Raw genomic sequence first — 19,226 nt, 5'->3', positions numbered from 1 at the left:
TCACTCATCAAATAAATATTTCTTACTATAACTAAATGAATCTTGTGTGTACTACACATTCCAAGGATGCATGTTGGATCTAAAAATCTCATCAAATTAACATTATAAAGGGTACTGACGATGTGATTGTTAGCCAGTTCCCAAACTGAAGGGATTAGTCAAATACCTTTGAACATGATGATGTTCAGATTAATGGGCAATTACAGGTTTGATAACATTCCTTTGTTTGTGGAGAGAAAAAAAGACAACAGCATAGAAACAGATTATTTTGAAAAGAACTTTTAGGAAAGATGAGGCTGTTTCTCTTAATCATGCTCACTTAACAGTGTTTGCTGTCAGCTTTCACGCACAGCTTCTGTTAATACTGAAACTGTTGACTGAGAAGTTCACAGCCTATTATATCATATTCATTTGACAGACTCACTCATCAAATAAATATTTCTTACAAATATTTCTTACTATAACTAAATGAATCTTGTGTGTACTACACATTCCAAGGATGCATGTTTTGTTTTTTTATCTATAAGACTTACAATCGTGCATGTTGCACAATAGACTCAGTAGTTTCTGATTGTAGTGTATCTTGCAACAAGACATTATTTTTTATTCCCTGTGTACAGTTTGTAGCATGGCATGTATAAAGCAAAAAAAAAGAAGAAAGATGTATGGACAAAATAAACATGGTATAAGAAATGTAATTAAATGATGTTATATAATATGTTGTCTTTACCACAGTTTAACAGTATGTGTCCCTTCAGCGTTTGACTGAGCTCTTACGTAAGATCCACTTCTTGGAGAACAGCTATTACTTGGTATTACTCAGGTCAATACCATGCCACATACCTCCTCACAGACTGTCTAATTGCATGGATGATCTTTACACTGGTTAGTTTTAAAGGACATGAATGGTCCTTGCTATAGGGGCCTTTACTTACATTGCAATGTGAGAAGTGAAATGCCTTTGACTTGAAAATTCAAGTTGCTTCAGCAGTGTAGAGAATATATTGTTTTATATATTGTAGAGAACTTTTTTTATTTATTAAGAATGATAATTATAAATATCATTATAATTCAAACAATTCTATAATTATTATAAATATGAACGCTATTATAAATAACGCTACATGCTCATAAAAAGAAAAACAACAACATTTTATTTGTATTTTTAATTGCACCATCATTATAAAAATGAACCAGTGAAGGTACAAATGCTATTAAAAGAATTGGTAACCAGTTGCAGGACTTAAACTATTTGTTCCTATGTACTGTAGGAACAAATACAGTACATCAGTGAAATTGTTTTTTAATAGACAATAATACTTTTATTCAGCGAGGATGCATTAAATTGGTCAAAAGTGACAGTAAAGTCTTATAATGTTTAAAGATTGAGCCATCTCAGGAATAAATTAAATTGTAATAATATTTCACAATATTACTTTTTACTGCATTTTTGATCAAATAAATGCAGCCTTGGTGAGCATAAAAACTTTTTTTCATCAAAAACATATATATATCAAATAAAATACCTTATGCTTTTTATTCTTTTCATCCCTTTCTCTGCAACAAACCCCTATTCCTCACTTTAAAGTTAATCGCTTGACTTTGAACATATCAGGTGTGAAGCAGCGTTAATCAGAAACCACTGAAACACATAACCACCAAAACATTACTTTTAAATGGGTTGCTTTTGGCAGTAAGGCAACACCTGAACGGGTCTGCTGACAAACCGGGCTGCTCTGTCTGATTTGCAAATAAACCCACGTGACATCAATTTTACCGGTGTCACGTGACTTTCATGCTTCAGGGTTCTTCTTGCTGTAGTTAAAGATGCTGGCCTGTCTGCTAATGTCACCAGTCAGACAAAGACGATAAACGAAGGACACAACAAGGTAAGGACATGTTTCTGTTTTTAACGATACGTTTAAAGAAGACTAATAAGGACTTTGCTACTTGTGTTAAATCAGCGAGAACAGCTATCCTGTTATAATTCCATTCTATTTATTCTATTCTTGTTTTTCTAATAAATGTATGAACTGAATGTGTTCAATATGTTGAATGAAAAAACGCGGGGCGGAGAATATCTCATATTCTGCTGCGCTCTAACGTTATGTTAGAAAAACAGGATGTTGCTTCTCATCATCATCCAATCGATTACAAAATGCTTTACGTTTATTCCAGTCATTCACTATGCCAGATATACTATATGAACAATGGATTTACAAGAGCTATATTCATTAGTCCATCGCTCCAAATTCTTACCCACAGACTAGAGCAGACTACATAACAACGCGTTTAAAACGCGCTGATGGGGTTGTTTTGTTGAACAGCTGATAGGCTTGAGGACAACCTTAGCATTAAAGTCTCGTAATACGTCGTCATGTAGTTTCAGACACTTGTGTTCTGTTTTGCTTATTTATTTATGTTTGTGTCAGCCGATTACATGTGATGCATTTCTCATTTTGCATAGAACCCGACCTTTCTTTTCTTTATTTTAACGCGACTGCTGCGCGTCTCATTGTAACAAAGAGGGTTGCCAAATATGAACTTGTTTTGATCACGGGGTGCCAAGTTGTTGTAGTTGTTTGAACGCAAATCAGCTTTCGTTTCTTACTTTTTTATTATTCCCCTTTAGTTTCTAGTTAGATATCTAAATATAGGCTATAAGTGATAGCGAAATTTATGTGAATGAACAGTTTTTTTTGAGAATAGGCCTAGTGCAAGATGATGAGAAGTCGCCTAATTATATGTGCATATAAAAAAATTATTAAAGTCTCGTAATACGTCGTCATGTAGTTTCAGACACTTGTGTTCTGTTTTGCTTATTTATTTATGTTTGTGTCAGCCGATTACATGTGATGCATTTCTCATTTTGCATAGAACCCGACCTTTCTTTTCTTTATTTTAACGCGACTGCTGCGCGTCTCATTGTAACAAAGAGGGTTGCCAAATATGAACTTGTTTTGATCACGGGGTGCCAAGTTGTTGTAGTTGTTTGAACGCAAATCAGCTTTCGTTTCTTACTTTTTTATTATTCCCCTTTAGTTTCTAGTTAGATATCTAAATATAGGCTATAAGTGATAGCGAAATTTATGTGAATGAACAGTTTTTTTTTTAGAATAGGCCTAGTGCAAGATGATGAGAAGTCGCCTAATTATATGTGCATATAAAAAAATGAATAAAGAATAACAAACCAACGATATTAAAAGGGTGTGATGAAACCAGTCATTGTCATGGACCTTATTTACCGTATTTAATTAGAATGACAATGAGGCTGTATCACTCACTGATGCAACATGGAAAATGCATCTTTCCAAAAAAAAAGTTTCTCTTTCCAAAAGATCCCTTCGACAGCACACATTCAAACACACACTACATTGTTTGTACTTCCGTCTAAATATGTATCTGTATGGATTAAACTTGTTATCTTGCACTTCTATCGGTCTGTATCAAACAGATAAGCGCACACTTAGAAAAAAGCACCAAGAGCATCAATAAAAAGATAGACAGGTTCCCACAAAAAAAGTCGCTCATCTCATTCAAAGTCAAAATTAAAATGATGTAATTTAGTTTCCAAGGCAATGATAGTGGACTGCCCTTTACCACTGTATACTGATGTGTCATGAGTGCAGATGTTTTTGTGAATGTTCCAGTTCTGGGAAACATCATCTAGGATGGGAAACAAGCCTCAGGGAAGGAAAGCTCTCTTGGGAGAATTTGGGAACAATTTAATCAGTGCTTGTTTAACAATTACATGCTATTTTATATATTAATTAAAAATGATCTGCCCTCCATTTGAAAGGCAAGACTTTTGGTTTTCAGACACACTTAATGTAATGAGCGTTTTACAAGGATAAATGTTAAAGTGAGTGGTTCAAGTCAAATAATCACAGGAATGTGCTATCCACAATAAGAGAGGTGGCAGCAGTGGACATGTCATGCTTAATCATTTATAGAGGGTCAACAAACAGCAAGTCAGGATTGTGAAACGTGTGATTTCCCTCATTTAGAAACCCATATAGACCCTGACTGAACTCATGATTAAGTGCATAGGTTTCATTTTTAATTTTCAGCTTCTGATTGGGAGAGGGGTTATGAAATGTTTGACCAAAGAAATTCTTGTTTACATAATCCCAATGATGCAATTTTCACACTAGCTTTTCGTCAATTAGCATCAGCACAGTTTGCACGTATGTAATTTACTTATCACACTGGCCTGTACTGACTTAACACCATCACTAGACTTTGGAGGCCGGATGTGACTTTTTAGTTATGTGTGGGTAATTGCATGATCCCCAGTGTTATCATGCAGTATCAAACATGCACAAATATTTAATCCCAAAATGAATATCCTGTAAATCTTTAGTTGCCCTCATGTTGTTTCAAACCTGTATGGCGTTTTCTTTTTTTTGAAGGATGTTCCTTAGAAAAACGTTTTTTGTCTATACACTGAAAGTCAGTGTGGTCCAAAACAACTCTGAACCCCATTTGTAGCGTTATAGTAATAATTTATTTATATACTAATATAGTATTTTTTTATATTTTGAATTGGTTTTTATATATATTTTTTTATAAATTAGTGTTTATATATATTTTAATTAATTTTTAATATATTTTATATATTATTTTAATTTTAGTTTAACTTTTAGTAATTTTGTCATTTTCTTAGTTTTTAAAAATATTTCTACCTAGCTTTAGTTAATTAATTGTAGAATTTTAATACTTCAACTTTTTTAGTCTTTTGTGGTATATAATTTATTCTATTATCCATTTATAGTTTTAATTTAATATTTATTTATGTTTATTATTTTTGCTTTATTTCAGTTACAAAAAAGATTTTTCAATTTAGTTAGTTTAACATCATTATCCCATTGACTTTCACTGTATGGACAAAAAAAACACCAAAACATTTATCAAATTTTCTTCTTTTGTGTTCCACTAAAGAAATAAAGTCATATGGATTTGTAATGACATGAGGGTGAGTAAATGATGACAAAATTTTCATTTTGGGGTGAAATCCAAAGTTTTGGCATGAAACTCGAGATGGCGCAGTCTGATAGGTCAAACTCAATCTGACATAATGACATCATTATCACATGGCGCAGCTGATTGATTCTTTTTGTATCAGCAGCCAATGAGCTCGCTGCTCAACATTCAAATACTTGGCTAGTGCTTGCTGTAGGAGTTGCAGTGTGCTTCAGAAATCCTCCTCCTTCCCCAGCTCCACCTGTATAGATCTGCTATGGGGTGCTTCATGTATGCTATATGGGGGTTATTTCATATAGTATGTTATATGTGCAGCAGCAGTATTTCTTACATGCTCACAGCAGCATGTTATGGATGTATTGACAGTAGCAAGTCTCGGTACTTGCTCTGCTGCAGCAGCAGCAACAGCAGCAGCGGAGCAGATCTATTCCGCCAAGACCAAACACATTAACATAAATATCCTTTTAAGCAGCAGCTATTCCTTATATATCTCTTGTTTTTCTGCACTGTTAGGTTGGATAAGGCCGCCAAGGACCCTGTCTGTCTCTGAGTGGCACCACTTACACCTGTGGACAGAATGGAGAGCGACGCTGAATCCAGAAAGCTGAACGGCCAGCCTGAGGGTCCTGCAGCCCTTTCAAAACCCAAAGAGAGCATGCAGCTCAAAAAGGAAATCTCTCTCCTGAACGGCGTCAGCCTCATCGTGGGGAACATGATTGGCTCGGGCATATTTGTATCGCCAAAGGGCGTTCTGATCTATAGCGCCTCCTACGGACTGTCTCTAGTTATCTGGGCCATCGGTGGCATCTTTTCAGTAGTGGGTGCTCTCTGTTACGCCGAGCTCGGCACGACAATCACTAAGTCTGGCGCCAGCTACGCCTACATCCTGGAGTCGTTTGGAGGCTTCATAGCATTTATACGTCTATGGACATCACTGCTTATCATCGAACCAACAAGCCAGGCTGTAATTGCCATAACTTTTGCCAACTACTTGGTTCAGCCGCTCTTCCCCACTTGCGAGCCACCGTATTCTGCTTCTCGGCTCATTGCTGCAGCTTGTATTTGTGAGTAACGTGTACATGCTGTTGCTCTACACCCTTGTTTTTCACATTCTTTAACTTTCTTGTTGTCTTTCTCACTCTGCTGTTCTCTCTTCCTTTCTCTGTTTTCTCACCATGAGATCTGATAAGCTGTTGAGACCCATTATGGTCTAACTTTAAAATGGGTCATGGGTTAGTTAATGAATGACTTGTTTTTGAGTTCAGGGAGCCCGTTCTTCTGGTTCTGTGGTGCTTTTCCTCGTATACCTGTTTCACTTGGATACCTTCAGCAGTCTCATTAGACATGCCACTCTAAACATTACTGTTGCCATGACTTAACCAAACTTTTATTACTCCCCACTAATTCATCAAGTATTGAATTAGTAGTTTTGATTGCTGTCTTTAGGGAGTAACTGATGTTGTTTGTTGTCAAAAACACAGTTAGCATTTCATTGTTATCATTCACTTCAAGGCTGGAATGCATTGCATCACTTTTAAAATCAGAGCATGTTTTAAAACACTAGGCATCATACACTTGTCGACTCTGTAAATGGTTTCAGAGAAAAACTGAGTATCATATGCTAAAATTCTGAGGATCACACACTACCAGACTTTGTTGTTCCATAAAACGACAAATTAATGCAGAAACATGCACCCCCTTGCTAAGAGATGCACAACAAATTAAAACAATGTTAGATCTCCTCTAACTGGATGGAATCATAGTCTGAACTAAAAAAAATCAGAGTCTGTGCTTCCCATACTCTGCTTGATTTTCTGTGAAACCTGTCAACTCCAACTGCATAAAATCTGCAGACTGACTGACTTTTAGCAACTAGCATTGACTTGTCCAGACTGCAAATCAGGGCAAAAATCTGTGGAGTGTATTCCAGCCTTAACTTTTCAGAGTACTTGTCTATATATATATATATATAATGTATATATTCTTATGCTAACATGCTTTCTGGCTATGATATTGCAGGCCTGCTGACCTTTATTAATTCCGCTTATGTTAAGTGGGGTACCAGGGTGCAGGATGTCTTCACTTATGCCAAAGTGCTGGCCATATATATATATATATATATATATATATATATATATATAATGTATATATTCTTATGCTAACATGCTTTCTGGTTATGATATTGCAGGCCTGCTGACCTTTATTAATTCCGCTTATGTTAAGTGGGGTACCAGGGTGCAGGATGTCTTCACTTATGCCAAAGTGCTGGCCCTCATCGTCATTATTATCACGGGGATAGTGAAACTGTGCAAAGGTAATCAGCCACACCTCTTTAAGATGTTTTTGCATGATAGCATTTACATGATTGTTTTGCATGTCCATCCATACATTGTGTCTGGGCCAAATATTCTCATGAGTTCTGAATCAGTTTAAGGGGATAGTGACTCAAAAATGAAAATTCTGGCATTTATTCACCTTCATGTCACTTCAAATCTATATGACTTTTTCATATGACGATTATTTGATTATATGACAAAAGAAGATATTTTGAAAAATTTTTTTTTTTTTATTCATACAAAGGTAACCAAAACCATGTGATTACCAACATTCTTCAAAATATCTTTTTGTATTCTGCAGAAGGAAAGGAAGTCATACATTCTTGAAATTACATAACGAATTTTGACAGAATTTTACATTTTGGATGAGCTATCCCTTTAAGGCAAAAATAAACAGTTTCTCTCATCGCCTATTTATTTTTATTTTTATTTTTATTTTATTTCCTTAGTTTATTTAACAGGCACAGTGCACACTAAAAAGCATAACTGTAAATGTGCAAGAATTAGCCTAAAGGCTATTTTTCTTTTGTAGTCCCTGAGCATTATGTACAAACATAAAGTATGCACAGTATTATGAATATGTAAATGTAACACAATAAGAGGAAAACCACAATACAAAATGCATTCACATATATATTGATCTCGAAAAGCTGTTAATCGTTTCAGTACTTTTGTAATATTTCTCACACAGGTTTTACAATGAACTTTGAGGATTCATTCAAAGGCTCATCTCGCGACCCAGGAGATATCGCTTTGGCATTATACTCTGCTCTTTTCTCGTACTCCGGCTGGGACACGCTGAACTTTGTCACAGAAGAGATTAAGAACCCTGAAAGGTACCACTTTGAGAGAAAACTGACCCTCAGTTCCTGTTCCTGTAGTGAAAATACAGTATGTAAAAATAGGTACTGATAAGATAACACATCTGTGTCCATGCATGTCCCAGGAACCTTCCTCTCTCCATTGCAATCTCCATGCCGATTGTTACGATCATCTACATCCTCACAAATGTGGCCTATTATGCTGTGCTGGACATGAGTGCCATCCTCGCCAGTGATGCTGTCGCTGTGGTGAGTTCATAGACTTCTGTGCTATCATAATGTCTGTAGAGTCTGTAGTGTAACAGCTAATGTTTCCTAATCATCCCACAGACGTTTGCAGACCACACTTTGGGAGTGATGAGTTGGACCATCCCTATTGCGGTTGCTTTATCCTGTTACGGAGGTCTTAACGCGTCAATCATTGCTGCATCCAGGTCAGTCGGAAGCTTGATTTCTACATACCATCACAGAACATTAGCTTTAGATTTTTCCCTCATTTTCTGTCCAAAGAGACCAATTGGGAACTGTGTTGGTATTATGAGTTTTGAAAATAGCCCTGTACAATTGCACTGGCTTTATGGTTTTATTATTCCACTTGAACCTCTGCTTTGTTCCTCAAGTTTATTCTTAATGACTGGTGTTAAACTCCAGGAGGAGGAACAAAGTTTAGTTCAGCTCCTGTGGTTTTTATAGGGAGCTGCTCAATTGCTCCCACCATCTGGAGCTGCTTTGTGGTAATGGCCGTGTGGGGGTTCACGCCACTATTCCATGTGGAAGATCATGCAGAGTACTGAGGATTTTTGGGAGTGTTGAGAAAACATACGTGCAGTGATAATGGGAATTCAGATGCACTGAGAACTTAAATTCCTGTTTATATCTATAGCTCTTGTTTATTCAGGTGTTTCATGTATGATATGTGTGCTTATGTACTTATACAGTTGATTTTGTTTTAAGGTCAAGGATGTGCAAGTATATGAGTATGAAGCTCATTTTCATACAATCTTGATGTTTTTTTTATCTTTTGTCTGAAGTGTTTTTGTGCACTTATGCATTTGGTTTGCATAATCAGTTTGATTTCTCAGTATTTTGATTACGTGCAGTGTTATTTTAATATCATTGATATGCTTGATTTTATGTTTCAAACTAGTTTTATTTTTTCATTTTAATTAAAAAGTTTTAGTAATTTAGTTTTGTCATTTTATTCGTTTTTTTTTGTTTGTTTTATATAGTTTGCTTTTCATTTTATTTCAGTTTTAGTTATTTTAGTACATCAAGTTAAACTAAATGAAAATGAAACCTGTTCCTTTGGCAACTAGCTGAAATAAAAAAGTTTTTTTTATGGTAGTTAACTATTATAATCCTGATTAGGTGCACTTATAGAAAATGCATATACATTTGAATAAATAGTGAGTCTCTCGCTGCTGAAGGTTGTTCTTCGTGGGAGCTCGAGAAGGTCATCTTCCAGATGCTTTGTCTATGATTCACGTGGAGAGATTCACACCAGTTCCTGCTCTGCTATTTAATGCAAGTGTATTTCAGTTACAATTAACACTGCATGCATCGTAACTTTCTCTTTTATCAATGTGATTTCCTGTGACCTGTGAGAATATTTTAATAAATATACTAATATTATAATTATACTAATTAAATATTTATTTCATGTATTTATATACAAGTTATTAACGTTTTTATTATATGCTACATTTAGCTGTACAGATATAGATGCCGTTGTAGTCTCTCAGTCTGGGACAATTTTGAGGTTTTCTGTCTCCATCTAGTGGACCAAATCACTTAGGTCGTGCTTTCTGTCTGCAGTGTGCCATGGCCCTGATCTACCTTACAGTGGAGGATGTTTTCCAGCTGATTAACTATTACAGCTTCAGTTACTGGTTTTTCGTTGGCCTGTCTATTGCTGGGCAGATCTACCTTCGCTGGAAAGAGCCAGACAGGCCCCGACCACTGAAGGTGAGGAAGTAGAGACTATACAGATGAAATAAAAATGTTTGAAATGAAATAAAAATGCTGGGTTAAATATAACCCAGTGCTGGGTTAAAAAGGGACAAACCCAGCTATTGGGTTGTTTTGACCCAGCGGTTGGGTTCAAAACAACCCAACCACTGGGTCAAAACAACCCAATAGCTGGGTTATATTTAACCCAGCATTTTTTAGAGTGTAGCTTTTAAAAAAACAAGTAGACGTACATCTGATCTATTACTGTGTATTTTGAACACATAAACCAATACAAACAGCTAAATTGGTATATACAGTTTGCAGTTAGTAAATTCTTAAGAATTTTTTTAATTCTTTTATTTAGCACTTTTCACTTTTCAGCAAGAACATCAATAAAAAATGACTGTAAAGACATTTACGGTGTTACAAAAGATTTGTTTTTAAATAAATGCTGCTCTTTTAAACTGGGTTCAAAACAACCCAACCACTGGGTCAAAACAACCCAATAGCTGGGTTATATTTAACCCAGCATTTTTTAGAGTGTAGCTTTAAAAAAAACAAGTAGACGTACATCTGATCTATTACTGTGTATTTTGAACACATAAACCAATACAAACAGCTGTATTGGTATATACAGTTTGCAGTTAGTAAATTCTTAAGAATTTTTTTAATTCTTTTATTTAGCACTTTTCAGCAAGAACATCAATAAAAAAAATGACGTTTAACGTGTGTCTCCCTTACACAGGTGCCATCACCCGTTTCACCCAGTTCACCTGTTTTTGTGTGCTCACCGAGTTAGATACTGTTGATTAGAACACCTGCACCCCTTTAACCCACAAACCCACTGGTTTGGGGAGAGGAAACCAATGTCTGGAGCAACAGGAAAAAGATCTTCCACACTTTTAAAGACACAGATGCACTCTTAATGTCACTGCGTTGAATTCTTCTTCTTCTTTATTATAAAAAGGCTCTGCTAAGGCCATATTGTGCACTGCAGTATTAGAAATGCCCTTGAGAACCATATGGCATGAAAATGAAGGCCATTTCGAAGCTCTGGTTCATAATAGTACCGGATCGCTCATGATGCAAACACCTCTCAGAGGACATAAACATGACGCGGCGATTTGTGTGCGCCATTATGAAGACATGACCAAGAATTAGATCACGTAACATTTCCCCCCTTTTTTTAATCGAACATGGTTTTATTTTAGAATCTAGTTTTAAAAATGTCCAAATTTATTTATCCACTTTTTGAAGTGAAAGAGATTTTATTTTAATTTTCCTTATTGTGATTACCTTCGCATGAATGCATCAGTTCTCTTACAGTATTTGGAGAGGTCAGCTTTAGGAGGTCAGCTTTAGAGGGAAGGTGATTGTATGCATTTGAACATTGAAATCTGCTGCTATGCTTCTGTACATGTAGCGAAGCATCACATGTTCGCTTGTGGAAGAGGTTAGGAAGGAATAAAGATGAAGAGTACATCAGATGTGCTGGAAACATTTGTCGACTCAGTCCAGCAATGTTTTTAAGGGTCTCTGTTCTTTGATTGGACCTCTATCTGTGTTTTGGAATTTTGTTAACTTCAGTTTCAAACTGAAAAAAAAAACAAAAAACAAAACATTGTCCAAATGAATTCATATTACAATACTAAGTGTCACGAAATTTGCTCTTCAATCATTCAGTTTCTATAAAATCCTTACATTGCCATTGGCCAAACAAGCAATACATTGTTACTGGTAAAAATCCCAGTAATCTCAGGATGGATGTCCAGATGTGATTAAAACAGGTCACTCTGATAAACGTTTACCTTGTAGCATGAAACACACTGAACAGCTTTCAAACTATATTGTTATTTGCCGATTGGACCTCTATCTGTGTTTTGGAATTCAGTTAACTTCAGTTTCAAACTGAAAAAAAAAACAAAAAACAAAACATTGTCCAAATGAATTCATATTACAATACTAAGTGTCACGAAATTTGCTCTTCAATCATTCAGTTTCTATAAAATCCTTACATTGCCATTGGCCAAACAAGCAATACATTGTTACTGGTAAAAATCCCAGTAATCTCAGGATGGATGTCCAGATGTGATTAAAACAGGTCACTCTGATAAACGTTTACCTTGTAGCATGAAACACACTGAACAGCTTTCAAACTATATTGTTATTTGCCTTTATGTACAAGTGTTTCTATTAATTTATTTGAAAGAATATCAATAAAACCTTTTTGCTACCAGACAAGAACTGTTTGAATAAATGATTCATGATATTTCAGTTTAATTCTGAAGTCTTTATTTATTTTTTTTATACACATCTACATATTTACAGGTATTTTGTTTTTCACCCCTTAGATGAACGTACAAACACTACACACATAACTGACAACACAAAGCACCCCACACTTACACACTCAAAATATCACCATTTTCTCTCCATACTATCTTCACATCAATCGCAAATAGTAAATCACTCGTCTCACTAACGCGCAAGTCAAAGCAACCCACACAAGTACACACACATGGGCTACTACATACATTCACTTTTGACAAAAGAACATACAGCTTCACTCAACACACGCAAGTAAAAATGGCCTCTCTCACGCTCGTAACCACACACAGAGGCTCTCAGTCAGAATCATTATACTCTCGTTCCTCCGCGTCTTCATCCTCATCTTTGTCATTCTCCAACTCCTCAATCATGTCCTGCCGGTAGCATTCCCAGCTCCTCCTGCTGTACGAGTGCTCTTCACTCCAGCAACCTGGAGAGCATAATACATTTGATTAAAAAAACAGCTTAAACCAGAATATTATGCTCTTTTTAGAATCGTGACATAATATTGGCTGTTATAACACACTATAAGCCAAATCAACTGCAAACTACGCTCTAATAAGAAGCTATTTGCTTTGCTTCTTGATTTCGAAAAAAGCTTAGACGTATGACCTCCATAACGCTCTTCTGCATTACTGTCATCCTCACTGCTCTCATCTGGGTAGTCATTTCTCCAGTTGGTTTCAGCGTTCTCATCATCCTCATCTTCATACACTTCTTCCTCCCAGGCCACTTCATCAGGGACCTGAGTATTTGAAGAGAGGGGAAAAAAAGACAAATGAAACCAAAGTAAAACTATAAAAAAGGCATTTGTTAATTGAAACAATGCTTTAAGTTGAAGCACTAAAATCAGTAAGTATAAGTAAAACTAATAATGACAAAAATCTTACTAAACATTCAAGTAAAATTGAAAATATAAAACTAAAAGGTAATACAAAAATATAACTAATAAAATCTATAACAGTGCATAAATAATATTAAAATAACACTGCAACTAACCAGTTCTCCCTCTTGTGTATAGGGTCTGACAGACAGAATGTCTTGGATCCAGCCTGGTGTGGTTGTCTCCTGGTAGTACAAGTCATACACGTAATCGTCCTCTTTCTCTCGATGTTCAGTACCGAGCCCATCTCCCGACACGCTCAGCTTCTCACGAATCATCTTCACAGAGTTACACAGGATTGTCTCTGGGTCAGACATAGTCTGGGGAAAAAGAACAATTATATCTTAAGTCAATTTAATAAAGGGATTAAAAAGTATGTGTTTGAAGACAAATGTAAATCGGGCATACATATTTCTTACATGAGTTGGAGTGATTGGTAAAGGGAAACGTAGCCAGAATGTACATTCAATATATAAAAAGTGTTCAAGATGAATACTGCATAATGTTGCCTGAGAAAACTTTTTTGGCTTTACCTTGACAGGCATTTTGACATTCTCGTCCTCATGCACAATATCAAACACTTGCACTTCTCCCAAAGACAGGCCACCATGGCTCTCTGTTTGGCTGTCATCGTTCTCCTCTCCTCCTCTTGCAGGAGCGGGCTCTGTCGGCAGTCCAGCCCGGTGGCTGGACAGGATCCGGTACCGCTCCTCTCGTCTGGTGCTCCATTTGACACTGCGCAGATCACCGACGATCCTCTGAGTGCTTCCTTGTGATGGCCGCAAGGCATGATGGGCCAGACGTGGGCGAGCCAGAGCCTCACGGACATGTGGCTGTACCGGAGCATCCTGTAAAGAGAATTGATACATTTGATCACGAGTCTAATTATTTACACATTCTATCTAGCCATGCATCAATTACTACATAAATCTATAAATCCACCCATGGTCTGCAATGGGACTGCATGACATCAAGTATAACACCTGTAGTTTAATATCGCCTACACTGTAGGTCATTTTTTCCAGCACACGACAAAAACAAGTGATACAGTACAAACGCACTTAAAAGAGCAAGTGGCCAAAAGTTGAAGTGTTACAAACAAGAGTTGTTTTTTTTTTAACGCATGCGTTTTGACACGTGCGCTCGCGAGTCCTGACGTCATCACGCATCATCATGACCACGGAAAACAATACAGCGCGTTTCTCCGGCCGGCTGGCGTTCAGACATTACCTGCGACACCACGGTGGCCACCAGTTTGAACACGGAGTTCTCTATCTTGGGCTCCTGTGGCTCTGGTTCACTCTCGTCGCTGGGCTGAGCCGCCGTGGCCTCCGGACGGATCCGCTTACAGGCCAGCAGCAGCGCGTCCGCCGGATCAGTGCCTCTCTTCCTCTTCACCCGCAGAATGGTCGTGCTCGGGTCCATTTCGCTAGAGACGCGTCTACTGTGTCACCACAGAGCGATTTCAGATGACAGGCAAACAAGTACACGAGCCTGCCAATGACAACAACAACCTGCGCTGTAGCCTTTCTTTCTTCCTTTCCACTCGTTTTTCTCCTTTGGCGCTTTCCTCTTTAGTGACCGTCTCATTGTGGAACAGTAGCGCCTCGCTGCGGCGTGGAGTTTCTTAAACGTCCCCATATTGTTGCAATTAACCGCCTGCAGAGGTCGCGGTTTAACTGGGTTTAATTAAGGATTGGCGAAAAGAGGCCACTTGAAATGCTTGGATCAGTTACTGTTTTGTTTATTATGGACCATGGATTTTTTTTTAAAGCAACTTGAGAAAATGAACATAATATTTTCTCACAGGGACTTTTCTGTCCCTTTGGAACATGGTTTAATTAAAATCCCATATAGTTTATGAAAGTATATGCCCATGTAGGCCTAATAGATTTAAACATTGGAATGACATTCTTTTATAACGACGCATTTTGAAGGATTTTTACACCATGATATACATTCTATTATATTCTATTATACCAGCTGCTAGCTAACCCTTTCCCCAAAAGTTAGAAAAATGAATTACTATCACAAACAATGTTAAAACAAACAAAACCCCTCTGTCATATATTATACTATAATTCACTTGGCTGATCAAGGCCATAACCAAATCATATGACTGTACATTTTATAGTTTGATGAAACACACTTTGAAGAAGAAGTCAAGCCTTAATTGAAGAATCAGCCATACAGTGTATAGCCTATATGAAATTGTGTAGTTTTAAGGTAGACCGCATAGCTATTTACAGTATAAACTGCTATACTAATCTACTACAGTTTACTACAAATTAATGTACTACGAGGGAATGTGTTATGTTTAGCATAATCCTGAGTTTGTAAATCTATTATATCCCACTTTTCGTGCCCCCTTTTTATTCTGAGACATTAAAATCGATTCAGTCCGGACTGCGTGGGCTCTTGGAGATCAATAAAAGGAACACTTCTGTGTGAATGCGCTCACACCCCCATCCCCCGACACACACAGAATCATGGAGAGAGACAGAAAAGGTTCTCTTTCACACACACACACACACACACACACACACACGCTCGCGCACTCGCTCTATTGCACACATCTTCTGTTGAAGCGCTCATAAGCGCGAATCCACTGACAAAGTGCGGAAGAGACAGAAAAGGTTCTCTTTCACACACACACACACACACACACGCTCGCGCACTCGCTCTATTGCACACATCTTCTGTTGAAACGCTCATAAGCGCGAATCCACTGACAAAGTGCGGATGAAAATGAGAGGGACACTCGTGTTAGAGTAAACGCGTGTTTCTGAGTTCGACCCTAAACTCTGAACCGATCACCATGGGAGCTGTTTGGACTGCACGGCTCCTCTGTTTGTTTGCGCTCTTGTTAAATACTCGCCAAAGCGCCGCAGTTCCTCACAGCACTGGTAAGAGTCTTCACTTTGTTACGCGCGATGCTCTACACGCGCAATTTCGATTTGCACGTTTTTGCGACTTGTTTACCTCCCTTTGTTTTGATACCATTTTTTTTTTTTTTTTTTTTAACTTTTCTGTCAAAACTAAAAAGATATTTTAAAATGTGTTCATATTTTTCCTGCCATTGAATCTTTTTGGACTTTTTGAGTATCAGTTTATATTACAGTGTTTGTGTTTACGCATTCTAATTGCTACAGTCACAACAATAGTGAAGTTTATTTACAATAGTGAAGTTTATTTACAATAGTGAAGTTTATTTACAATAGTGAAGTTTTGCAGTTCGTTAGTAATCTGCAGTGTAAAGTCAGCAATGTTTACAGTAAAGTATCGTGCTGTATTTTTTGTGATGCACAGATTCAGATCAGTGTGCAGACGGAAGCGATGCCTGTCACATTGATGCTATTTGTCAGAATACCCCAACTTCATACAAGTGCACTTGTAAAACAGGATTTAAAGGGGACGGGAAACATTGTGAAGGTAACAGCTCCCTTTCACTTCATTTACCCTGTAGTCTGGAAAACCTCACTTTTTAATTATTGTATACAAGCACTGTACACATAGTATGCAATTTCAATTGTTTATCCTTTAGTAGTTTTTAGTTTATGTTTACTTTCTTTCAAAAAGAAAAAAAAGTGTTTTGCTGTTGTATTGGCAGGGCAATGCCCCTATAATGCAGAAATTGCAAACATTTGTCAGCCTTGATTTCTGTTCCATTTCCTAGACATTGATGAATGTGATCTGGAATACAATGGCGGCTGTGTACACGAATGTAACAACATACCCGGCAATTACCGCTGTACTTGCCTTGATGGGTTTCATTTGGCACATGATGGACACAACTGTCTCGGTAAGTACAAATTCATGAAGAAATCACGTATACATGTGCGAGAGGTGAAAGTTAATGATCGTATGGGATGAGTTACTCCCACGACATACTACAAGTGTTTTGAAACAGAATTCCCTTATTTCCACTTAGTATATTTGTACTAGCAAATATGCACATGACCAAATCTGATCAAATGTGGTATGTGGAAATGTGCTGTTTTGTCATTATCAGTGCTTTAACACACTCTGTCTCTAGATGTGGATGAGTGTATCTTCAACAATGGTGGCTGTCAGCATGTATGTATCAACACCATGGGAAGCTATGAGTGCCGCTGCAAGGAAGGCTTTTTCCTGAGTGACAATCAACACACATGCATCCATCGCTCCGTGGGTGAGCTACAAACCTTTAATGGCTCAGTCTACCATGTTCACCATCATACTGAATGATGAATATATAACAGGGTCACCATGCATCCTCTTTTTTTCCCAGCCTGGACTTCTAAATCGCCTAAAATTTCTGGATTTTGGCTTTGTTTTTATTGTTTTCATACTTGCAGAAGGTAATGGCTGAAATGTAGCTCAACTTGTGGTACCAATAGCTTACACATGCTTTATACATAATTGACCAGTCGTGGCATGTGAGAAGATGGGATCTACATAGAACGGTTAAAGCATTGCAAATACATGTACATATAATGTATGAGGATTGTAAGAAAACTGAGCCAAAATATTTTTTGACAATTTAGAAATCCTGACCAGGACATGTCAGGGAAAAAGACACCATATGTTCTTGGTTCATAAGTGGTCAGTCAGGTCGTGATGGATATTTTTCTGAACTTGGATGTCAAAAGTGCATCAAGAAAGGCTTGTTTTGTGTATTTGCAGAGGTGTCAGTGGGCTAAGTCAGGGGTAAGTGCAAAGGAAAGCCAACCTAATTTCTAAATGTTCTCACATACGATCATGATTGACAGCACAATGGCGAATGACAGCTTTTAAGTTGGGTTCCCTCTCCGGGGCATTATCTATAGCCGTTCAGTTCCAAAGGGCCCATGCTGTGGGAAAGGGAGCCCCATGTTCAGAGGAACAAAACAAGTTAATAACTGCAACACTCAGGGCTTTGTGGCCTGTGTCATAGATGAGAATAAAAAACCTTTTTATGTGTCTGTAGCTTCTCAGCTGCGAGTATTGTTTTCTCCTCTGTAAATTGAGCTAAGGTTTGCAAGGCTTTCCACCCCATTTGCTTTCTCGGGGTAAACTTGCTAAATCCTATCAGCACATCCACTGAGCTGCAGAGTGAATGGGAGGAAACCAGCCCTCTACACTGACCCATAGACCCGCTATTGATGTCAGGTCAGGGTGTGTGGAATTAAATGGTGTTGAATTTGAAAAGAATTCTAACAACAGGTACCCCAAGGGTTTGGATATTTTTTCCCCTCTGATTAGTAACTACTCTGATTTTTTTTTTTTGTTGCTAGAAACTGATTAGTAATGTAAAGATTAACTAATATAGCCATTAACTTTATTAGGGATGTAAAGCCTATTATGTAGCTGAAACAATTACTATGAAAAACCACAGAGCTGCATAGGATTTATGTCTTAATTGGCATTGAATGTTGATCAAATCAATTTGTTTTCCTTATATTATTATTATGTTTATTTTCTTACAATGAGTTTTGGTTGGTTGGCAAAATGTTATTATTTTATTACATATCCACCTTATTTTTCCTGTAAGAGCAGGCAAGGTTATTCGTAAATTTTATGGGATTGGCTTCCAGTGTCATTCACTTCCAGCTATTTTTAGCTGTACAATACAACTAGTTTTGCTGCTTGATATTGTAAACTATTGTGTCTTACAATCAGTGTTGGGCAAGTTACTTAAAACAAGAATGAAAAATATAAGTTGCTAAACAAGCCAAAATGAATTAGGCTAATTCAATGCGAAACTGAAAGCAAACGGCGTTCTCGCGCAGCCTACCTCTCTCATTCGGCATTAATCCAATTAAGAATGTTTGGCCCAAGCTCAGGCTGATCGACACGGATTGCACTACACAGTAGGCTATGCACTATTTAAATTAAACAGTGTATCTATATGTTTGGTTGACTGTATTTTATTCTGATAATGAACAGGCTGCAACGTTTGCAATG

General features: G+C 37.3%; 3 protein-coding genes across 3 annotated transcripts in view; 2 read left to right on the top strand and 1 right to left on the bottom strand.

The window, feature by feature from the left end:
* Nucleotides 1-1,725: 1,725 nt before the first annotated feature.
* On the top strand, nucleotides 1,726-11,587 carry slc7a6 (solute carrier family 7 member 6). Its single transcript, XM_016273222.1, has 9 exons — nucleotides 1,726-1,889; nucleotides 5,497-6,047; nucleotides 7,172-7,297; nucleotides 8,011-8,155; nucleotides 8,266-8,389; nucleotides 8,471-8,574; nucleotides 9,568-9,664; nucleotides 9,956-10,105; nucleotides 10,775-11,587. The coding sequence occupies exons 2-9, from the start codon at nucleotides 5,561-5,563 to the stop codon at nucleotides 10,901-10,903; spliced, it is 1,362 nt and encodes a 453-aa protein (XP_016128708.1). The 5' UTR covers nucleotides 1,726-1,889; nucleotides 5,497-5,560; the 3' UTR covers nucleotides 10,904-11,587.
* Nucleotides 11,588-12,389: 802 nt separating this feature from the next.
* Nucleotides 12,390-14,917, bottom strand: slc7a6os (solute carrier family 7 member 6 opposite strand). Its single transcript, XM_016273147.1, has 5 exons — nucleotides 14,532-14,917; nucleotides 13,835-14,149; nucleotides 13,418-13,621; nucleotides 13,031-13,163; nucleotides 12,390-12,848 (listed from the first exon to the last, which is right to left on the bottom strand). The coding sequence occupies exons 1-5, from the start codon at nucleotides 14,724-14,726 to the stop codon at nucleotides 12,715-12,717; spliced, it is 981 nt and encodes a 326-aa protein (XP_016128633.1). The 5' UTR covers nucleotides 14,727-14,917; the 3' UTR covers nucleotides 12,390-12,714.
* A 1,086-nt stretch (nucleotides 14,918-16,003) lies between these two features.
* The window catches only part of LOC107585952 (signal peptide, CUB and EGF-like domain-containing protein 2), a 22,440-nt gene continuing 19,217 nt past the window's right edge, over nucleotides 16,004-19,226 (top strand). The window contains exons 1-4 of the mRNA XM_016273145.1: nucleotides 16,004-16,207; nucleotides 16,611-16,733; nucleotides 16,978-17,103; nucleotides 17,338-17,472. Coding sequence (XP_016128631.1) covers nucleotides 16,120-16,207; nucleotides 16,611-16,733; nucleotides 16,978-17,103; nucleotides 17,338-17,472 — 472 coding nt within the window. The 5' untranslated portion in view covers nucleotides 16,004-16,119. The remainder of the gene's footprint in view (nucleotides 16,208-16,610; nucleotides 16,734-16,977; nucleotides 17,104-17,337; nucleotides 17,473-19,226) is intronic.

The sequence above is a fragment of the Sinocyclocheilus grahami genome, unplaced genomic scaffold, assembly GCF_001515645.1.
Source record: "Sinocyclocheilus grahami isolate Dianchi unplaced genomic scaffold, SAMN03320097.WGS_v1.1 scaffold76.1, whole genome shotgun sequence".
NCBI classification, from domain to species: Eukaryota; Metazoa; Chordata; class Actinopteri; order Cypriniformes; family Cyprinidae; genus Sinocyclocheilus; species Sinocyclocheilus grahami.
The sequence above is the reverse complement of the archived record's forward strand: the minus strand, read 5'-3'. Positions and strand labels throughout refer to the sequence as shown.